This window comes from Chrysochloris asiatica, unplaced genomic scaffold (genome assembly GCF_000296735.1).
Source record: "Chrysochloris asiatica unplaced genomic scaffold, ChrAsi1.0 scaffold00017, whole genome shotgun sequence".
NCBI classification, from domain to species: Eukaryota; Metazoa; Chordata; class Mammalia; order Afrosoricida; family Chrysochloridae; genus Chrysochloris; species Chrysochloris asiatica.
In genome coordinates, this window is record NW_006408535.1 from 27,443,692 (window position 1) to 27,465,624 (window position 21,933).

The window sequence follows — 21,933 nt, forward strand, 5'->3', positions numbered from 1 at the left end:
AATCCCTTTTTAATTTAAAATCTGAGACTGAGGTGTTTTCTGCTGTTGACAGGGTACTGTCTCACCATTTTCCCACAAAAAGCAAAACTCAAATATATTCCAGTACTGTTATTAGGGGGAAATATTTGAGTTTTGTTTTTCTGACAAGTTTTTACCTTATATGGCTTCCAGCTTGCATAGGTTTACTGTATTTGTAAGGGCAAAAGTGGTAATAAATTATATTCCAAAATATTAAAGATAATTATCAAAGAGTGATTCGAAATGAGGTAATTTAAACTCTTTTCTATATAGACTAGGTTTTCAAATTTCCAATAGTTGGATAAATTACTTGTAGGCTAAATTTTTTTTAAGTTGAAAAGAGAGAGAGTGATATTGACCTAAGATTTAAGATTCTAAGAGATTGGGGAAATCCTTAACTTTCAACGTTAAATAAAAATAAAAGCACATTTTTTTCCATATACCTGTATAGTGATCATACTGTAAATGGGTGAGAGTTAAATGAATGATGTTTTTATTTTCTGCTTTGTAAATTACCTTAACATATAAACCACACCACTATAAGTAGGATTTAAATAAAAACAAACCCACTGTCATTGAATTGATTATGACTTATAGACACCCTATAAGATTGCTAAGACTGAAAAATTTTAAGGGAGCCTGATCTTTCTAACTCAGGTTGGCCAATCAGTTTGAACTACTGACTTTGTGGCTAACAACCTAATCCTGAGCCTATTCATCCTTATAAACAGAAAAGTAATTTAATTTTTAAATGTGTACTACTTGGAAAATTAAGTTGTGAAAAGTCGAGGTTTGTGATAGATAAGAGAGGAAGTTTAGACTGCAATTATGCATTTTGATATAGAATTTATTCTTTATAGAATAATCACCAAATATAGAAAATATAACAATGAAAACTTAAGTCATCAAAGTGGAATCACACATCATTGTTCTTTTAACAGAATTGGATTTGAGCTGTTTGACAACAACAATCCTTCACTTCCATTGTAGTGAGCTATCAGGATAGTTTAGCAAATGTTTTCTGTGAACCTTTAATAAGATTGTTTTTAGTGATCATTAGGCCAATTTGGACTCATGGGGATCCCATGTGCTAAAAAGTAATGTAGAGAGACGGGCCTTGATGGCAGATAAGGTAGAAGAGCTCCGTCAGCAATATCACAGAATACCAGGTGAAGTGGGATCAGGGGAGAGCTCCAAAACCCTGAACCACATATATAAGAGTATTTAAAAAGTTTGAAGGCTTATAGCTACAGGAACTTGTAGTGGAAGTTAGAAATCTCATACTTTAGTATCTACCAGGCTCAGTGGCCCAGAACCAACAACTTGGGAGAGAACAAACGGGAAGACCAAGCAGGGAAGCAAGTTCCACAGACTAATGCCATGGGAACCTTGGAGCAAAGGTGGACAATATACTTCCTTTGAATTTGTTTTGGTTTTGTTGTGATTTCTTTCTCTCTTTTTTTTGGAACTGTTCATTGGCCTCTAACTGTCTGCGCACCTCCATTCAGGTGACTAGAGGGAGTGCCTGAGTGAGTGGACACCCCCCACACCCACTACTGGAGGTCCATCTACCATGCCTATGCACAGATCCTCTCAGCATTTAAAGAGACAGTTACCACTTAAAACCAGCAGTGTAAAATGGCCACAGCTGGCCCTGAACTGTTCATTAATAGGAAAAAGGCCAGAACAGGGGATGTGAAGAGGGAGAGAGTTTAAAAACAAAACAGGCCAGAAATTAAATCCTGAGGTACAGCGTAACAACCAACATCTTGAAATTTAACAGGTTGCCTTGAAGGCAAGAAGCTGAAAGAAGAAATTAAAGTCATACTTATATTAGGTTACAAATTTTCTTCTTCTTCTTCTTCGTCTTCTTCTTCTTCTCTCTTCTCTCCTTTTTCTGCTATAATAAACTACAGTATCCAATCCAGGTTTTGCTTTTTGTTTTTTGGGGAGGATTTGTTTTTGTTTTCTTATTATTTTGCTGTTGCTATTTTGGTTTTTGATTTTTGGTTCCCCCTTTTTACATTTAGGGGGCTCTTTCACTCCCAACATTACCCAAGAAGAGACAGCAATTGCTGCCATATAGTCAAGTTACAATGACACCCTATAAAACACCACAATCCAGGCAAGAACCAATACCAACTGTCCTACACCAGGGAGGGGGACAACACCTGTAAAAGTTACTCTAAGCAAAAAGAAGAGTGAAAAAAGAAGACCACCTCATGATCACATATACCTGTAGTCAATCAGAAAGCATAAAAAATACCAAAGCACACTCTAACTAAGCATTAAAGCCACAGCTAGGCACTAAATATGCCCAAGAAGCAAAAACAGATGACCATATCAGCACATGCCCAGAAACAAGATAAAATGCCTGAGACAAATGACATAGATGCAGATCTGGACTCCATGCTGAAAGGAAGGCAAGCCTTGGAAATGCCTGAGAAGGAATTCAGAAAAATGATTATAAAATGTTTCAAAACACTTTACAATGGAGTTGAGAAAGATAAGGAAGAAGTCAGTAAGGTGCTACAGGAATAATCAAATAAGATAGATACAGCATTGGAAACAATTCAAACCCTAAAGAAAGAGGTCCAAATGATCAATAATAGAATATCAATAGAAAATACACTGAAAGGGCAAAGGAGTAGAATTGAAGAGATGGGAGGTAGAATTAGTGAGTGGGAAAAGAGAAGAATCCGGTTTCAAGGCAAGTGAAGTGGACTGTCATGACCCACAGTGGAATACCACTAAGATAGAAGAACAAGCAGATCATTACTCATATTGATTACATATTTAATTATATCATTCTTTTCCTATATTCTTACATAGTGTTTAATAATGAATCTCATGAAATCTATGTGGCCTTCATTTCTGAAGTTCATAAACCACAACTTACTTCCCTGTTCTCACCACTCCCATAGGTGACAGACTGTTTTTTCCTGTTCTTTGTAAAGGTCATATCTATTTTTAACATCTTAATTTAATTCCTTTCCTGTTACAAGTTGTAGCTATTTGTTAATTTTCTTACCCCACACTATCCCATTGTCCCCTTTTAGTTACCTATTCTCTAACCTGTACAAGACTCTATTCACAGCCCATGTAACATTCCTAACATTTATTTAGTACATCTGTTCTTCTATAACACTCATTAAATTGTCAGGCTATGGTGTTTCTTTGTTTCTTTAAAATTCCCTTTGAATCGACTCCTGTAAAATTGAGACAATTTATGCAAGACTGATTTTTCCTGAATTCATGCTTATTTACAGAACCCATAGAAGGAGCCGTAAATGTAGCAATACAATATATCCCCACAAGTGGAATCAGAACCATCCCAAACAAGAGAGATAAAGGGTGCTTTCCCAAATCAGCCTTGTTGATGCTTCTTTGCCGGGATTGTGTCAAACGGCAATAGGGGGTTGGCTCCCGACATGTTTGATTTTGCAGTCCAGAATCAGAGGATCCTGAGACCATCAAGGGAAAAGAACAGAGCGCTGGACCCTACCCAGAGAAACAGTGATGCCAGAGATGAGGCAGAGACGATGGCATGGAGAGATGGAGGGGCTGGGGACTCTAGACCCCGAGAGGGAGAGGAGTTGTGTGCTGACGAACGGGGGTAGGATTGCAGGGTATACCCTTTCATTGGTTGATGATGCATGGAGGGGATTGTAACCATGGCAATGAAATGATATACGATATGATGACTGTAAAGCTAATGTTCTCCCATATAAACTACCATATAATTCACAATAAAACATTTTTTAAAAAAACTAAAAGACTTATAAAAATGTTAAAATGAAGAGAATTAGCTGCAAACATCCATTAGTAATTGGAACATGGAATGTACTAAGTATGAATCTTTGGTAAGGTGGAGGGTCAGAGAAAAACAGGAAGACCCCCAGGGAGATGGATTGGCAAAGTGGCAGCATCAATGGGCTCAATTGTGGCAACAATTGTGAGGTTGGCCCAGGATCAGGCAATGTTTCAATCTATTTTGCATAGGGTTGCTATGAGTTAGTACCGACTCGATAACACCTAACAACTACAACAACAACAACAGAGTCCTGGTGTGGCACTGTTGGTTAATGCACTAGACTGCAAAGTTGGTTTGATCCACAAGGTCAACATTTCAAGTTCACCATTCACTCCTCAGAAACCCTGTATAGGGTTTCTATGGGTCGGGTCTGACTCAAGGGTACTTAACAACAGAAAACAACAACAACAGCTTCTAGAATCACAACAACACATAAACCACCACAGTACTACAGACTGGCAGATAAGTTGTGATTGTTATAAAATAAAATTGCTGGAAACTTATACTAAAAAATAATAATAATAATGTAACAGTGAGGTCCATTACATCAGAAGTGTGGCTCTCTGGACAAAGGACAGAGAATACTGAAGAGGCAATTGTTGGTATACAGATGCCAGGCACACTTTCCGACTTCTCTGGTACCAGCAATTGATGAAATTGACCTTGACCTTCCTTGGGTGAACCAACTCTTCTCCATTTTGTGTTCATGGACTTGAGTGTGATCCACCCAAGCCTACCCAAAGATTCAAGTAAATTTCTTGGGTCAAAATGATTCTTTAACCTAGGTCAATAAAAGTCAAATGCAAGATTTTCTTACAATCATTGGAAGAGGTGGTCTCTTTCACCCTGTGCATTTGATTTAAAAGAAAAGAGTATTTTTTAAAAATCCCCTAGAAAAGAGCTATGATGGTGAATGGGTTTCTTATATAGATTTTGTATATAGTCCTGACTTCTTACAGCCTTGTAGGTCCCTCTACCATAACCCTCACCATACTGTGCTCAGATCACTGATAGTGCTCTTCCACTAGACAGTTAACACCCTAAGTAAAGGAGACACATCCCACACATGCTCAGTCATGACACAGAAAAGGGCCTAAATGCATATCTGTTAAGAAAATTACCCTGATGAACTCAGCAACACTGAAATGACACCATTGGTGGTTCTGTCACTAGGGACTCTGGTTTCAGAGACTCTAGTATTCTACTGGGTAAGTCTATAACCTACAGTTCCCATCTTCAGCCCTTGGTCTCTGCTCTGAATCATCGGCTGTGGATATTGATGTGGTGTCTGCTTGAATCTCCCACAAATCACTCAAAAAACATCAGCAGGTGTGGCAGGTTTGAAGTGAAGGGCATCATTTGTAGAAAGTCTTTTATGATGAAACACCACAAAACCAGAGGGGAACATGAGAACACTGAGCCGACCTCCGCAGTCTTCGGCTCCTGGGGAATAAAAGCAAGCCAGGAGGAAACCCCAGCAACTCCGACCTGGACAGTTGGCCTGTGAAGATGCAGCTCCTCCTGCTCCTCTTAGCCTGCGTTCTGGTACCAAGGACAGAGACAGGTGAGTGACCCCACCCTCCAGGCCTTACCCCATGTCATTGGAGGCACTGATCTCCCTCTGTACATTCCTGGTCCATCTATCTACTAGGAAGCTTCTTAGTACCTCCACTCCCACTCTTGGCCCCAGTATAATTTTGGATAAGTTATCTGTGGAACAAGCAGGAATATCTGTTCTTAAAATGAGTCAGGGGTAATATTCCTTCCCCAGGTTCTACAATTTTATTCTGTAAAGTGGAAATTTTGTAAAAGTGCAAGGCAATGAGTAGGGAACAAGAAAGAAGAAAAGCTCAAATGTCTCTGCAGAAGGTAAAGAGAGCCGGGCTTCTGTGACAACGTTGAGACTAGTCCTCCTTTCATTCACCCATCTGCTTGGAGGAGAAGCACACAACTCGGCTGACCTTGGGACTGGTGTAAACCACTGTCCCTTTAACACTGTTTACATTTTCTTTGTCCCAAGACCCTTCAGTCCATTTCTACAGTGCTGTATATTTCCTCTTATGTCTCAGCAACTTCCTTCTTTTTAAGCATAGGTCCCTATCTTTTGCAGACACAACTTCTCTGCTTTCCAGAATCCCATTACCCCAGCAACCCTCATCCAGTAATTGATAGCTATTCCTTCAGGCAGTCAGTGAAAATATCCTGGGCACCCACTCTGTCAACCTGAAGGAAATAGGGTCTAATACCATTTAGATCCCTAATCGCACATCTGGGACATTTAAAAATAGTACCATCACAGATATCACAGGACTCTGATGGGTCTTAGAAATTCATTTCAAATCAAGAAATAAAGAGGGGGATTTTCTGGAGCCTCTGGGACTTCACAGTCCCTTAGACATCTATGCTCACCTCCAACTACGTGCAGAAGAGAGATGACAGACCAAAGACTGTTCTTTCTTTGTTAGAGGAGAAAGTTAGGGCCTCTAACCCTAGCCACCCCACATCAGGCCATCCTAAGCTTGTGAATGCATAAGAATTCTGCAGGTGGTAGGTAAGCAGATGTTTGCTAAGGAACTCAGTGTTACACACAGCAGACCAGAGTTCTTCTTCAGGGGAGATCATCGGGGGACATGAAGCCCAGCCCCACTCTCGTCCCTACATGGCATATATTCAGTTCTTGAAACAGAACAATATGGCATGCGGTGGTTTCCTGATCCAAGAAGACTTTGTGCTGACAGCTGCCCACTGCTATGGAAGGTGAGGAGCAGCACAGAGCCCACACTCCTCAGGGAAGCCAGACCTTCTCCAAGGGCTCCTCATAGTACAGAGTGGGAAAGAGGGCAGCTAATTTTGTGAGGAGAGGACCAGGTCTGTGCCAGAGGGATTGCTGAAGAAATAGAACCAAGACTGACCAGCTGCGCCATATTGAGAACAAAGAGCATGCAACTGGGGTCAAAATGCAAACAAACTTGCAAGTTTCCTTGGAGGTACCTGATATCTGAGAAACACTTCTGAAGTTCCCAGCTTCTGGGTTACAGCTCCTGTGACTCCCCCTGCCCCACTCCTCTCTCTTTCTCTCTACAGCTTCATGAATGTCACCTTGGGTGCCCATGACATCAGAGTGTATGAAGAGACCCAGCAGTTCATTCCTGTGAGAAGAGCCATCCCTCACCCAGACTATAATGAGACTGTAATATCCAATGACATCATGCTCCTACAGGTGAGGCTTGCTTCCCAGGTCCTGCGAGTTTCTTCTCCCACCATGACCCTTGTCCTTTCCATCTTTCCACACTGGCTGCCTGGTTAGTTGTAGAGCCTTGGATGAGCTGGAATACGGTGCAGTCAGTCAGGGTCTCTAGACTCAGCAGCCTGTTGCTGACCAAGACTTTTTTGTCTCTTCCTATCAGTTGGAGAAAAAGGCCAAATTGACAAAAGCTGTAGGCATACTCCAGCTACCTGAGGAGAACACCAAGGTAAAGCCAGGGAAGACATGCAGTGTGGCCGGCTGGGGAAAGATCTCAAGAGTGAGTTCAACATCCAAACTGCAAGAGGTGACCCTGACTATACAGGCGGACCTGGAGTGTGAGTCCCGCCACCCCATCTCTTACAACAGCACCTCTCAGATATGTGCGGGTGACCCGAAGAAAAAGGCAACTTCCTTCAAGGTGGGATGTAGTATCTACATAGCCTGGCTCTAGTGAGAAGGATGTGAGGGATAGATCTGGGACCAACATACCCAATCATTGAGGGGACTGCTTCATCCAGGAGCTTGTAACCTTTTTTCCTTGAGAAGAGAAGAGGTTGAGAAGTTACTAGAGATTCAGCTAGTCTCCCAAAAGTGACTCTGAAAAAGGCCCTCTTCCAAAAGGAAGGACTGGTAACTCTCTGCCCCATTCCAAAGGTCCTTGGATGGTGCAAACTGTTTGTGTTCAACTACTAACCCTAAAGTTGGTTCTTCCAGCCCACTCAGAGGTGTCCTGTAAATAAAACCCTGCGGAGCAGTTCTACTCTGTAACACAGGGGATTGCCAGGAAGCAAAATCGACATGACAGCAACCGGTTTTTGTTTTGTTTGTTTTGGGGTGCAGGGAGCTTGCCCAACCTCAGAACAAATACACTAGAAAATAGCTCTCCCTCCATATGAAGGGATTAAAAACAGGCAGCAACTCAAAAGATAGCAGCCACTTTGTTAGTGGACGGTGCTCTATGCTAGATTTAGTTGTGCTCACCTGCCTCTGTTTACTTAAGCTGAGAACCAAAAGTCCCACAGTTCTTTATAAGGAGAGGATCCTGATCTAGGAGGAGAAGGTAGACACAGCCTATGGTGAGGTGAATCATCAACAATGTCTAGGCTCAAAGTTTAGCATCTGAGAATGCCCAGAGGCTCATAGACCCTATGTTTCACACCATACAAGGTGGCCTTCTCCTGGAGTGTGAAACTTGACAGGGCAGCAGAAACAGGAGGAGAACCAGCTCAGTCCTTCCCCTCTCTGTTCACAGGGAGACTCTGGAGGTCCGCTCGTGTGTGACAACGTGGCTCAGGGCATTGTCTCCTATGGAAACAAAAATGGGACTCCTCCAGGGGTCTACACCAAAACCTCAAGTTTCCTGAAATGGATAAAGACGACCATAAAGAGCCTCCAAAAGAGGAATTCATACTGAGTCTCCCTGTGATTGATCATCTTTTCCAGAGGTCCAGCACCTTAATAAATGTGTCCTGAATGAAAGAAAATGTTGGCTGTCTTGTTTATTCATTGATTTTCTTTCAAGTTCACCAACACTTGGTTCAGTAGGCTGAAAACATATTTCTACTCTGTGTCCTTCTGTCTTTTTTATCCCTACCACATTCCCAAATCACCATGCAAAGTAATCATGTGTCTCCTTCGTACTCATTCCTGTATCCCTATGGCCTGCTTCCAGAGCTGAAGTTCAACACCCTCTAGAGATAAAACAACCGTCTCTGGCCCTCTACTAAGTGGCAGGCATTAAAATGAATGTAATTAGTCTAACATCTGCACCCAAATGAAACTGTGCTAAGTATTCTCATTGAAATTGTCTTTCTCTTCCACCAGATCTGTTCCCATGGCCTAGTTCTATATGGGAAACAGAGGAATAAAAATATTTGCATTTTATTTTTCACTGCTGGTTATAACTTGCATGAATGATCATATGTGGCCCAAGAAAAACAATCTAAAGATGTGGAAATGACTGTGGTTTCCAGATATGAAAATTTCAAATGTGTTCACTGAAGCAACTTCACCTAGAAGAGAGAGGAGGCTTGAAGTAATTGTACAGATTCAATTTCGGGAAAAAACATTTATATAATTGCCTGATGACCTGAGTCTGGCTTTGAACACCCATCATATTGACTGACCAGGAGCATAATTCCAGTTATTATTGTAAGTTCTTGCCTTGGTCGAACCAAACTAGAATTCGAGGTCCATGTGGTCTGAAAAGATGGAGAATTCATCTAACTTAGGTCATCATGGCTACTGATATGTCCAAAGTTTCTAAAAACACCTTGACTCCTCAACATTGGAAGTTCTTACCTTAAGAGTAAACATACAGTATGTGACTTTTGCTGAATACGGGCTCCATGAGCCAGGTACACCCAGCAGTCATCTCCTCTGAGATCTTGTCATCAATATGGGACACTGTCTGGGAGTTGAATGTAAGTCCCATCCTTGCAATAATGCCTTCCTGCTACCAATACACACAACACTATGTTCATTTGTGACATGGAGTAGTTACTTTTCTCTGGAATTGTGTAACTCTAAAATGTATGCCTTCTCACACCTTGTCCACAAGCACACTGCAATACAATTACCTAATGACCTTGAGCATTTATACAACAAAAGAGCAGTGGACGTCACAAAGCTTCTAATTAGGGGATGGAAAAACATTCCTGCATTTCAGGTATAACAAGGATCTGGTTCTTTAATTGGAAAAGACAACCACAAAAAGAGATAAATACAGAAAGTAAAACAAAAATAGTATTTAGAAATGTTACCTACTAACATATATTCAATTTAAGTAGATTTACTTTGAAGAAAATGTTCTTTATTTTAAAACAAATTGGAAAACCATTGTAACAAATTAGAAAACCAAATTCTCTTTTGAGAGATAAAGAAACAAAGTTCCAATCAATGACACCACAGAAGTTAAGACAAAACCAGACCATGTGACCACCAGGACAGCAAAAATCTTAAATGTATACTCACACCCTCCTTATGATCAGTTCCTGCCATCCCTGGATAAGAGATGGTCTTCTGCTCGGACACCTTCCTGGACAGAAAGCCTTGGGACTCCTTGCAGACCCACAAAAAAAGTCAGGTCCTAGGATAGACAGGGAGGACTAGTAAATTGGCTGTTGGAGAAGATAGACTAAAAATGTATGGAAAGATCTTCTTAATTTGGTGGGTGAACACCATTCTTTTTTTTCTTTTTTAAGTTTACCTGATATATTTATTTTTATTCCTGTCTAACTACCTAAATTTCTGAAGACGGAACTAAAATGCAAACAAAGATTCTTGCTGTAGGGAAAGATACACAAATGCACAAAATAGAAGTTCTTATAATCAATTTTTTAAATTGCTTTTAAGTGCTGTCTAGTCAATTCTGACACGTAAGACCCTCTATAGGGTTTCCAAGGCTGTAAATCTTTGCAGGAGCAGAAAGCCTCATCTTTCTTCTGCAGGTCAGCTGGTGACCTCACATCGCCAACTTTGTGGTTTGGAGTTCAGTGTTTATCCAATGGATCCACTGAGTTGTCAATAATCTGTTTTAAGAAACATAGACAGCACAACTTAAAAATAAGCAAATCACTTTTACTCTTCTAGACAAAAATTTTCTTGTCTTTTTTTACCTCCCTAAACTGTTAAATGAATGACTCTTCTCTTTCAAGAAGCAGAAAAGAGAGAATTTTCACACACCTTTGTCCTAATTCTACCATGTGGTTTCCATCAGTTCAATTCTAGAGAAACATTGTCCATATTGATTTTTTAACTTTTTATTGTAAATTGAGTAAAGTTTAGAACAGATCATCAGTTTTACATTTAACAAATCATACACTTCATTTCATTTCAGTAGATTGCAATCCACACCATGTATTAGCTACTCACCGAGATGGGAAGAGAAAGAATCTGGTCACTGCAGAAGGTTAAGGTCTGACCTGCAGGCCCTATGGATATGAAATGTTTTGGGAATCAAGTTCATGGAAATTGACTTAGACGAGCAGACTCAGATGTCCTGTATGAATGCAGAAAACTCAAGTCCTTGTGCTGCATCCATCCCTCATATGAATACTTACATAGAACATCCCTGCCCACATCCAAGAGGAACTAGATGGAGTCCAGTCAGAATCTAAGGTCCAAGGGGATTGCCTGCCCTCATGGGTCAGGCCTGATAGCTCCTACATGCTGGGAAAAGACATCAGGAGAATAGAATTGAAAGGAAAAGAAAATGTGTGATTTGTATGAGCACTTTCATCATGGTATGTTAGCCACTGAGATACTTTTGTCTTCTAAGAGAACCAGAGTCGTATATCACCGATACAGACAGAAAGTTATTTTTCAGCACATGCTTAATTCCCGCTTCCCCCGCCCCATACACACACACACACACCAGATCCCATGAATTACATAGAGACATTTGTAGAGTCCTCAGTAATAGTACAATGTCTGGAATCACACCGCTGCAATCTAATGCTTCCTCACCTACAATTGGAGCTGAGTGATGTTGGACCAGCCCTTTGTCTTCCTTGTGCAAACAGCCTAAGGCATATATTAAGTGAATCCCCTCCAAGTAAGCTTTGGAAACTCAAGTGCTTGGTTCTTTTGCATAAATTACCAGTACTTGAAAATCAGGTGGCTCCATGTGACCCTGGATACAAACGTTAAGTTTACGGAATTGAGAAAATATTACTACATGGTGGTGGTGTTCTGCCCTTTAGTCTGCTCTGACTCACAGCAACCCTGTATACAGATTCTGAGGCTATAAATCTTTACCAAAGCAGAAAGCGTCCTCTATCTCCTGCAAAGCAGCTGGTGGATTTGAACTGCTGATCTTGTCATTAACAAACCATTGTATAACCCACATTGCTACCAGGGCTTCTTAATAATGACATTGTTATCATTGTTAAATGCCATCGAGTCAATTCTGACTGTTAGAGACCCTGTCCAGTGTTTATTCTCCAGTGCCACACAAGGACTTCTTATAGCCATGGATATTGATAAATTATTTTATTGTGATGTTTTTACAATTGTAATAACAAAGTTAACCTGTGATAGAACCAGAATATATATGTTGTTGTTGTCAGGTGCCATCGAGTCGGAACCGACTCATAGCGACTCCATGCACAGCAGAACGAAACAATGTTCGATCCTGGGCCTAGAAAGGAAAAAAAATCTCTTATGCATAATGTTGCTTACCACAGCATTATTTGTAATTGTCAAAAATTGAAAAAAACCTAGAAACAAACCATAGTACATCTACAAAATGGAGAACTATGCATACAGTTAGAAGAGTTTTAGGAATTTCACAGAAAAATAGGAGTCCCTGGCTAGTGCAAATGATTAACACATTGAATACTAAGCAAAATTTTAGCACTTCAGTCCACTCAGAGGTGCCTTGGAAGAAAGGCCTGGCTATCTACTTCCAAAATAATCAGCCATTTAGAACTGTGTAGAGCTGGGTGCTACTCTGAAAAAAAGTCGTTGTCATAAGTCAGAACCAACTCAACAGCAGCCAACTAGTAATGTAGAAAAAAGAGCTAACAAACAAATAGGAATTTTAAATATATTTTAAAAATATGGTTCAAGAAGAAAGTTTCAAGTTTTCATGGAATCCAGATTTTCTGAAGCCAATGAAGCTGGATGAGTCCATAAAAGTTTTGCCCTGAGCAATCTTAAAACAAACATATCCCTGAATCTTCCTTATATCAAACAATTGTTTAGCTAACTTAGTAAAGAATGTGTGCCTTGAGTGCTGTACTCTTTGGGAAAAAAATCCACCTATAAAGGATGAAATTGGCATTAGTGAGATTAGATAGGAAATGAGAGAGTTGTGAGTTTATATTAAGGAGAGAAGAGAAATTCAGAAAATAAAGATGCAATGGCTGTGAAGCTTGATGAATAGAACCAATGTCATTGAACTAAACATACAGAATTATTGAATAGGTGTATATTCTGCTGCATATTTTTTCAACAACAAGAAATAAAACAAAGTATTCAAAATATATATGGCTAACAGCGGTTCTAGAAGGAGAAAGATGAGGCGGTCTGCTCCCGTAAAGATTTACAGCCTCAGAAACCCTGTGTAGAGTCGCTATGAGTCGGAACCGACTCCACGGCACATAACAACAACAATAGAAACGGATGCAGCAGAACATTGTCAGGGATCTACCAGAAAAGCAAGCTGGATCCAGAAGAAGACATGGATTAGGGATATCATTACTAAAGTCAGATGGAATCAACTCCATGGAACATAACAACCACAACAATAAAAATTAGATATGTTAAGCATCTTGTTTACAAGTAAATTCAATTTACAACAGAATGAAACATTATTGTCTATCAGACTGACAATAATTAAAAAGACACACTGGAGGCACTCACTCATTTATGCCAAGAAATTTGGAAGACAGATCCCAGGCCAACTGAATGGAAGACATCCATATTTCTAGCTGTCCCAAAGAGAAGTGACCCATTGGAATGAGGAAATCCACAGTCAATAGCATTAATATCACATGCAAGTAAAATTTTCTTAAAGATCATTCAAAACATCTGTAACAGTACATTGAAAGGGAACTGCCAGAGGTTCATACCAGATTCAGACAAAGACATGGAATGAGGGATAGCATTGCTATCATTAGGTAGGTCTTGCTGAAAGCAGAACATACCAGAAAGGTGTTTACTGGTGTTATATTGACTACACAACCATTTTTGACTATGTGGATCATAACAAGCTATAGATAACATTGCAAAAAATGGCTATTCCAGAGTATGTAATTGTACTCAAGGGGAACATATACGAAGAGACAGTTGCTCGAACAGAACAAGGGCATATACTGAATGGTTTGTAATCAAGAAAGGTGTGTGCCAGAATTGTATTCGTTCACCAAATTTATTTAATCTGTATGCTGAGCAAATTATCTGAGAAAGTAGATTATATGAAAAAGAACATGGCATCAGAATTGGAGGAAGATTCATCAAAAACCTGCAATGTGCATATGATACAACCTTGCTTGCTGAAAGCTAAAAAGATTTTAAATACTTGCTGATGAAGATCAAAGATAATTGCCTTCAGTATGGATTGCACTTCAAAATAATAAAACAAATATCCTCACAAATGAATCGATAAATAACATCATGATAAATGGAGAAAACATTGAAATTGTCAAAGACTTCATTTTGCTTGGATCCACTATCAAAACTCATGGAAGCAGCAGTCACAAAATCAAATGACATAGTGAACTAGGTGAATTTGCTGCACAAGACCTTTAAGTGCTGCAGAATAATGATGTCACTGTGAGAACTAAGGTGTGCCTGATCCAAGCCATGTATTTTCAGTAGCCTCATAAGTGTGTGAAAGTTGGACAATGAATCAGGAAGACCATAGACGAATTAATGCTTTTGAATTAAGGTGTTGGCAGAGAATATTGAGAGCAAACAAAACTCTGTTGGACAAAGTACAGTCAGAAGGTCCTTAGAAGCCAGGATATGAGAGATTTGGTGTATCAGATTTCAGACATATTATCAGAAGGGGGTGTACTGATATAGGATGTCAGATAAACACAGGATTGTAAAGTCGGTTTGAACTGCAAGGTTAGGGTTCAAACCCACCAGTAACTCTTTGGAAACCATATACCGGGTTGCAATGAGTCAGCACCGATTTGACATCATTTAACAACAACAAACAGAAGGAGTGGTCCCTGGTGAAGGATATCATACTTGCTAAGGTAGAGGGTTCACAAAAAGAGAAGGTCCCCTAATAAGATTGATTGGGGCAGAGGCAGTAGCAATGGATTCAAGTGTAATAATGATTCAGCAGTGGACGCTATGTGATGCAGTAGTGTTTTGTTCTGTTGTGTTATATGAGTGGGAACAAACTCAACAGCACCTAAAAACAACTCCATATAAAAAACTTGAAAAAATTACATTAAAAATGGTGAGTTGTATTGTATGTAAATTATCCTGAAATTTTAAAACCACTCACACAAAAAAATAATGTTCCATGTTGTTGTGGTGGTATCAAAACAGCTATATTTATACCCTGGAGAGAAATTTTTCAATATGAATAAAAGGTTAATTGTTTTCACCTTTTCTTCGTAACTCAGGTTTATCTGTACAAATAATACAGGAGGACCTCAGCTCCATGTAGATTGACCCCAGAGGGCCACATGAGACCCTCTGTCCTCAGATGACGATTTCTTCTACTCCATCTGTGTGGGAGCCTGGGCACGTTTATGAAGTTGACCTGGAGCCAGAGCCTGAGTTGAGGCCTTGGTTGGAAGTTCAGTAGGGGCCTTGCCTGGAGCTTCAGCCTGACTTTGAGCCTTGGCTTTGGCATTTGGCTGGCAGAGCACCAGACCATTGGCAATGCATGCCTGAGCATGCTTCTCCTGCTTTGAATGGGCAATGAAAGCCACTTGGCTGAACTTGGGGTTGATGCCCTTTGGGGAAAAAAGAGAGCTTTGATGGCCTCGTCACGTGCATCCATGGCCTTGGCGTTGTTGGCCTGCATCTTCTTCGGACCTTTCTTTCTGGGCTTCTTGGCAAAGCACATGCTCCTCAGGAATTTGGGGTCCACCTCCTCAAAGAGTTTCATATCCTTGTGATTGGGGTTTCATGATGCCATTTCTGTGCCATTTTCCAGATTAGTTTTGAATGGCGTGGTTCTAGGACATGGCCAAGTAGGCCCATTCCAGTTGCTCCTAGTCAGTGAACCAGAAAGAGAACATTTTCACAGTTTTGATTCAACAACCCTGTTCCAAAAATTTAATTTACTGTAGGACAATTAGACATTCACAATACTATTTATACTAATAACAACAACAAAAATTACAAACAACTTTGAGTTCCACTAATGTGTGATACATAAAGGAAGGTATGTTTTAATGTAAAACTTCACATGTCTAATAATAATAATGTTGTTGTTGTTGTTATGTGTCGTGGAGTCGGTTCCAACTCATAGCGACACTACACAGGGTTTCTGAGGCTGTAAATCTTTACGGGAGCAGAATGCCTCACCTTTCTCCCGCGGAACAGCTGGTAGTTTCCTACTGCTGACCTTGCTGTTCACAGCCCGATTCGTAACCACTACGCTACCAGAGCTCCTTATTAATAATAATAGCAGCAGCTATTACAGTGATGATGTAGATGAATATGTCCTTACAGAGAAGGCTGCATATTCATATTGTTAAGTATGAAATATTTCAGAGCCTTATGCTCAGCATAATCCCTTTTTAATTTAAAATCTCAGCCTCAGATATTTTATGCAGATGACAGGGTACTTACTGTTTTACCTTTTCTCTACAGAAAACCAAACTCAAATATTTTCCACTATTGGAAAATATTTGAGCTTTCTTTTTCTGATGGGTTTCTGCCTTACACAGGTCCAGCTTTCATAGGTTTTACTGCATTTATAAGGACAAAAATTTTAACAAATCATATTTCAAAGTATTGAAGATAATTTTCAAAATCTGATAATACATCAGGTCATTTAAATTGTTTTCTATTTAGATTAGGTTTTGAAATTTCTAATAATTTTATAAATTACTTGCATGCAAACTTTTTTACAAGTTGAAAAGAGAAAGAGTGATATTAACCAATAGATTCTAAGACCATGAGGTAAATCCTTAACTTCCAGTTATTAAATGAGATTATAAAAGGACATTACTTTCCATATACTTGTATTGTGAGCATACGATGTATGGGGAATAATGAAATGAATGATGTTTTTATTTTCTACTTTGTACATTTCTTAATGAACATATATTATCACTATAATCAGAATTTAAAAACAAAACAAACAAACAAAAAAGCCACTGTCTTTGATTTGATTCCAAATAACAGAGACCCTATAAGATTTCTGAGTCTGCAAATATGTATGGGAGCCTCATCTTTCTAACTCAACTTGGCCAGTGAGTCTGAACAATGACCTTGTGGCTAACAGACTAATTCTTAGCCCACAAATTCTTATAATCAGAAAAGTAATTTTAACTTTTTAATTTAAAAAAACACAAGGAAAAGTCAGTTATAAAGAGTATACGTGGTTGATAAATAAAAGAGGAAGTTTAGACTGAAATTATGCATTTAGATATGTGATATTGCTTATAGAAAAATCACCAAATATAAAAATTAAAACACGTTATCAAAGTGGAATGACACATAGTTTTTATTTTAACATAATATGATTTGCTCTGTTTTGCAAAAACAATCCTTCACTTACATTGTAGTGAAATAATAAGGATAATCTAACAAATGTTTTCTATGGACCTTTAATAAGCTTATTTTTAATGGTCATCAAGCCAAGTACAACTCATGGGGATCCCATATGTTAGAGAGCAATGTAACAGTGCGGTCTGTTACTTCAGAAGTCTGGATCTCTGGACAGAGGACAGAGAACAATAAAAGGGCAATTATTGGTACAGAGATGCCAGGCACATTTTCTCACTTCCCATGATATAAGCAATTTACTAAGTTGACCTTCCCTGATTCCCTGTGTGAAGCAGCCCTTTCTGATTTAAGTTCATGGACTCAAATGTGACCCATCCCAGCCTACCCAAAGTCTCAAGTCAATTAGTGGATTCAACTATTTGGGTCACAGTGATTCCTTAACCTAGGTCAATAAAACACAAGGCAAGATTTCGTTAAAAACATTGGGAAAGGATGTCTCTTTCACTCTATGCATTTGATTTTTTTTTAAAGGATGTCTTTTTTTAAAAAAATCTCTATAAAAGGAGCTATGTAGATGAATGAGTTTCTGATATGGGTTTAGAATATAGGCCTCCCTCCTAATTGCCTCATGTGTCCCTCATCCATAACCTTCACCACACTGTGCTCTGGTCACTGATATTTCTGTCTCTTCCCCAGATAATTAATTAGCTCCCTAAGGAAAGAAGACACATCTCCAATATGTTTGGTCCTGGCACAAAAAAACAATCTAAACATGCATCTGCAAAGACAATTACCCTGATGGACTCACGAATGTTGAAATGAAACCATTGTTGGTTCTGTCATTGGGGACACTGGTTTCTGAGACTCTAGTATTTCTATTGAGTAATGCTACAATCTACAGTCCTCATCTTCTACCCTCAGTCCCTGCTCTGAGTCATCAACTGTGATGACTGATATGGTGGCCCCTTCATTATCCAACAAAGAATCCAAAAAACATTAGTAGATAGGTTTGTGGTGGGGGTGAAGGCCATCTTTTGTAGAAAGCCTTTTATGATGAAACACCACAAAACCAGAGGGGACCACGAGACCACTGAGACCACCTCCACCCGCTTCCTTTCCTGAGGGATAAAAGCAAGGCTGGAGGAAGCCCCAGCAACTCCGACCAGGACAATCTGCCTGTGAAGATGCAGCTCCTCCTGCTCCTCTTAGCCTGTGTTCTGGTTCCTAGGGCAGAGACAGGTGAGTGACTGACCCCACCCTCTAGGCCTCACCCCATGCCACAGCAGGCACTGATCTCCTTCTGCACACTCCGGTCTGTATATTGTTAAGTGCCGTTAAGTCGGTTCCGACCCATAGCTACCCTTTCTAGGGTTTTCTAGGAGCAGCTAGTGAGCTTGAACTGCCAAGTTCTTCCTTACTCCTGTCCCACCCCGGGCCCCTAGTATAAGTCTCGATAAGCTATCTGCAGGACAAGCAGGAATATCTGTTCCTAAGATGATTCAAGGGTACCATTCCTTCCCTGTGTTGTACAATTTTCATCTAGAAAGTGGAATTTTCCTAGAAGTACAATGCCATGAGTAGGGAACAAGAAAGGAGAAAAAAATCAAATGTCCCAGCACATGGTAAAGTTAACCTGGCTTCTGTGTCTGGGGTGAGACAAGTCCTCCTTTCATTCACCCATCAGCCTGGAAGAGAAGCACACAGCTCAGCTGACCCTGGGACTGATGGACCCACTGTCCTTTCAATACTGTTTACCTTTACTTTACCCCAAGACACCTCAGTCCATTTCTCCAATGCTGCATTTGCTTCTCATGCCTCACTAACTTTCTTCTTTTCAAACACAGGTCTTAATCACTGGCAGACCCAAAGTTCTCTGCTTTCCAGAATCCCACTACCCCAGCAACCCTCATCCAGCAATTAGGAGTTATTCCTTCAGACAGCCAGTAAACATATCCTGGGCACCCACTCTGTCAGACTATAGGAAATAGGATGTAACAACATTTAGATCCCTAAACGTATGACCTGGCCATCTGAAAGCAGTTGCATCGCAAATAATCACAGGATTCTCAGGGGTCTTAGAAATTCATTTCAAACCAGGAGAGATACAGTGGGGAATTCTCTTCAGCCTCTGGGAAATCACTGTCCCTAAGACAGCTATGCTCTCCTCCAACTCTGTCCAGAAGTAAGATGACAGACTCAAGACAGTTCTTCTCTTGCCTAGAGGAGGAGGCTAAGGCCTCTATTCCCTGCAACCACACCTCAGGCCATCACAGGCTTGTAAATACATAGGAATTCTGGAGTTGTCAAATAGAAGCTTAGTGGGGGACTCACTGATACACAAAACAGACTAGATTTCTTCTTCAGAGGAGATCATCGGGGGACAGGAGGCCCGGCCCCACTCTCATCCCTACATGGCATGTATTCGTTATTGGAAAGACAAAAAATGTGGATGTGGTGGTTTCCTGATCCAAGAAGACTTTGTTCTGACGGCTGCTCACTGTAATGTAAGGTGAGGAGAAGCACAGAGCCCACACTCCCCTGGGAAGCCTTACCGTCTTCAAGGACTTCTCAAAATACAGAGTGAGAAAGAGGACAGTTAATTTTGTGGAGAGGAACAGTTCTGAATAGATTTACAGAGGGATGTCTGAATAGATCCTAGACTAACCAAGTGTGTCATATTTATAACAGGGACCATGGATTTGGGGTCAAAATGCGAACAAACTTGCAAGTTTTCTTGTGGGTAACTGGTCCCTGAGAAACACAGGGGAAGTTATTAATGACTCCAGCATCCTGCTGGGCTACTAATAGAGGGCATAGTGAGCTCAGTCCCAAGCCCTCCTGCCCCCTCCATTTCCATCAGGTACACTCCTGTCCTGTCCTAGCTATCATCTGCTCTTCCCACATTCTGGGCTACAGCTCCTATGACTCCCCGTGCCCCACGCCTCTCTCTCTCTACAGATTCATGAGTGTCACCCTGGGTGTCCATGACATCAGTCAGAATGAAGAGACACAGCAGTTCATCCGTGTGAGAAAAGCCATCCCCCACCCATACTATGATAAAAAGACACTTGTGAATGACATCATGCTACTACAGGTGAGGCATAACCCCCTGCTGTATCTTGCTCCCCGGGTCCAGGGAGGTTCTCCTCCCAGCATGACCCCTGTCCTTTCCATCTCTCCACCCTGACTGTCTGATTAGTTGCAGGGCCTTGGACAAGCAGGAATGTGGTGCAGTCAGTCACAGTCTCTAGACTCAGCAGGCTGATGTTGATCAGGATTTTCTCTCTCTCTAACAGTTGGAGAAAAAGGCCAAATTGACAAATGCTGTAGACATACTGCAGCTACCTAAGACAGAAACCCAGGTAAAACCAGGGACAACATGCAACGTGGCCGGCTGGGGTAAACTCTCACTCAACAGTTCAGGATCATCGAAACTGTATGAAGTGAAGCTGACTGTGCAGAATGACAAGGAGTGTGAGTCCCGCTACGGTGATTACAAGAGCGCCTCTGAGATATGTGTGGGAGACCAGAAGAAAAAGGCTTCTACCTTTCAGGTGGGATGTAGCATCTACATAGCCTGACTCTAGTGAAAAGGATGTGAGGGGATCTGGGACCAGGAGACCCAACCATTAAGTGGACTCCTTCATCCACTAGATTATGGGGGTTTTCCCTTGGGAAGAGAAGAGGAAAACAGGATAACGGAGAAGTCTCTAGGGTTTCTGCTGGGCTCCCAACTATAACTCTGAAAAAGTCCCTCTTCCAAAAGGAAGAATTGGCAACTCTCTGCTCCATTCCAAAGGTTTGGCGGTGTAAACTGCTTGTGTTCAGCTAGCAACCTACAGTTGATGCTTCAAGCCCACTCAGAGGAGCCCTGTAAGGAAATCCTGTGGAGCAGTTCTCCTCTGGAACACATGGGATTGCCTTGAGGCTAAATCAGCATGGCAGCAACTGTTTATTTGCTTTGTTTGTTTATTGGGGGATGAAGTTTACCACAGCCCAGGTAACACTAGAATATAGCTCTCCCTCCATATGAAGGAATGAAAATCAGGCTGCAACTAAAGACATGCAAGTCACTTTGAGTAGTGGACAGTCCTCTATGCTGTCCTCTAGTTACATTTGCCTGCCTCTGTTCACCTAAGCAGCAGTTGGAACAGAAGGTCTCACAGTCCCATATATAGAGAGGCTCCTGGACCAAGGAGCAGAAGGTAGACACAGCCTGGAATGAGGTAAATCAACAACAATGTCTAGGCTCACAGTTTGGCAGCTGAGAATGCCCAGAGGCCTACAGACCATCTTTATTCACACCACAAGGTAGCCTTCTCCTGGAGTGTGAAACTTGACAGGGCAGCAGAACCAGGAGGAAAACCAGCTCAGTCCTTCCCCTCTCTGTTCACAGGGAGACTCTGGAGGCCCGCTCGTGTGTAACAACGTGGCTCAGGGCATTGTCTCCTATGGAAAACTTGATGCCACTCCTCCACAAGTCTTCACCAAAATCTCACATTTCCTGAAATGGATAAAGAATACCATAAAGAGCCTCCAAATGAAGAAATCAGATGAGCCCCTCTTTGATTGATCATCTTCTCTGGAGGTCCAGCACCTTAATAAATGTGTTCTGACTTAGAAGAAAGGCTTGCTGTCTTGTTTATTCATTGACTCTCTTTCAAGTTCACCAACTCTGTGCTAAGTAGGCCAGGGACATAATTCT

At 40.8% G+C, this 21,933-nt stretch overlaps 1 protein-coding gene across 1 annotated transcript; it reads left to right on the top strand.

The window, feature by feature from the left end:
• Window positions 1-5,341: 5,341 nt before the first annotated feature.
• Window positions 5,342-21,801, top strand: LOC102837385 (granzyme H-like). Its single transcript, XM_006835508.1, has 9 exons — window positions 5,342-5,396; window positions 6,445-6,589; window positions 6,917-7,052; window positions 12,701-12,723; window positions 18,352-18,467; window positions 19,593-19,737; window positions 20,187-20,322; window positions 20,525-20,782; window positions 21,625-21,801. The coding sequence occupies exons 1-9, from the start codon at window positions 5,342-5,344 to the stop codon at window positions 21,799-21,801; spliced, it is 1,191 nt and encodes a 396-aa protein (XP_006835571.1).
• Window positions 21,802-21,933: the final 132 nt, after the last annotated feature.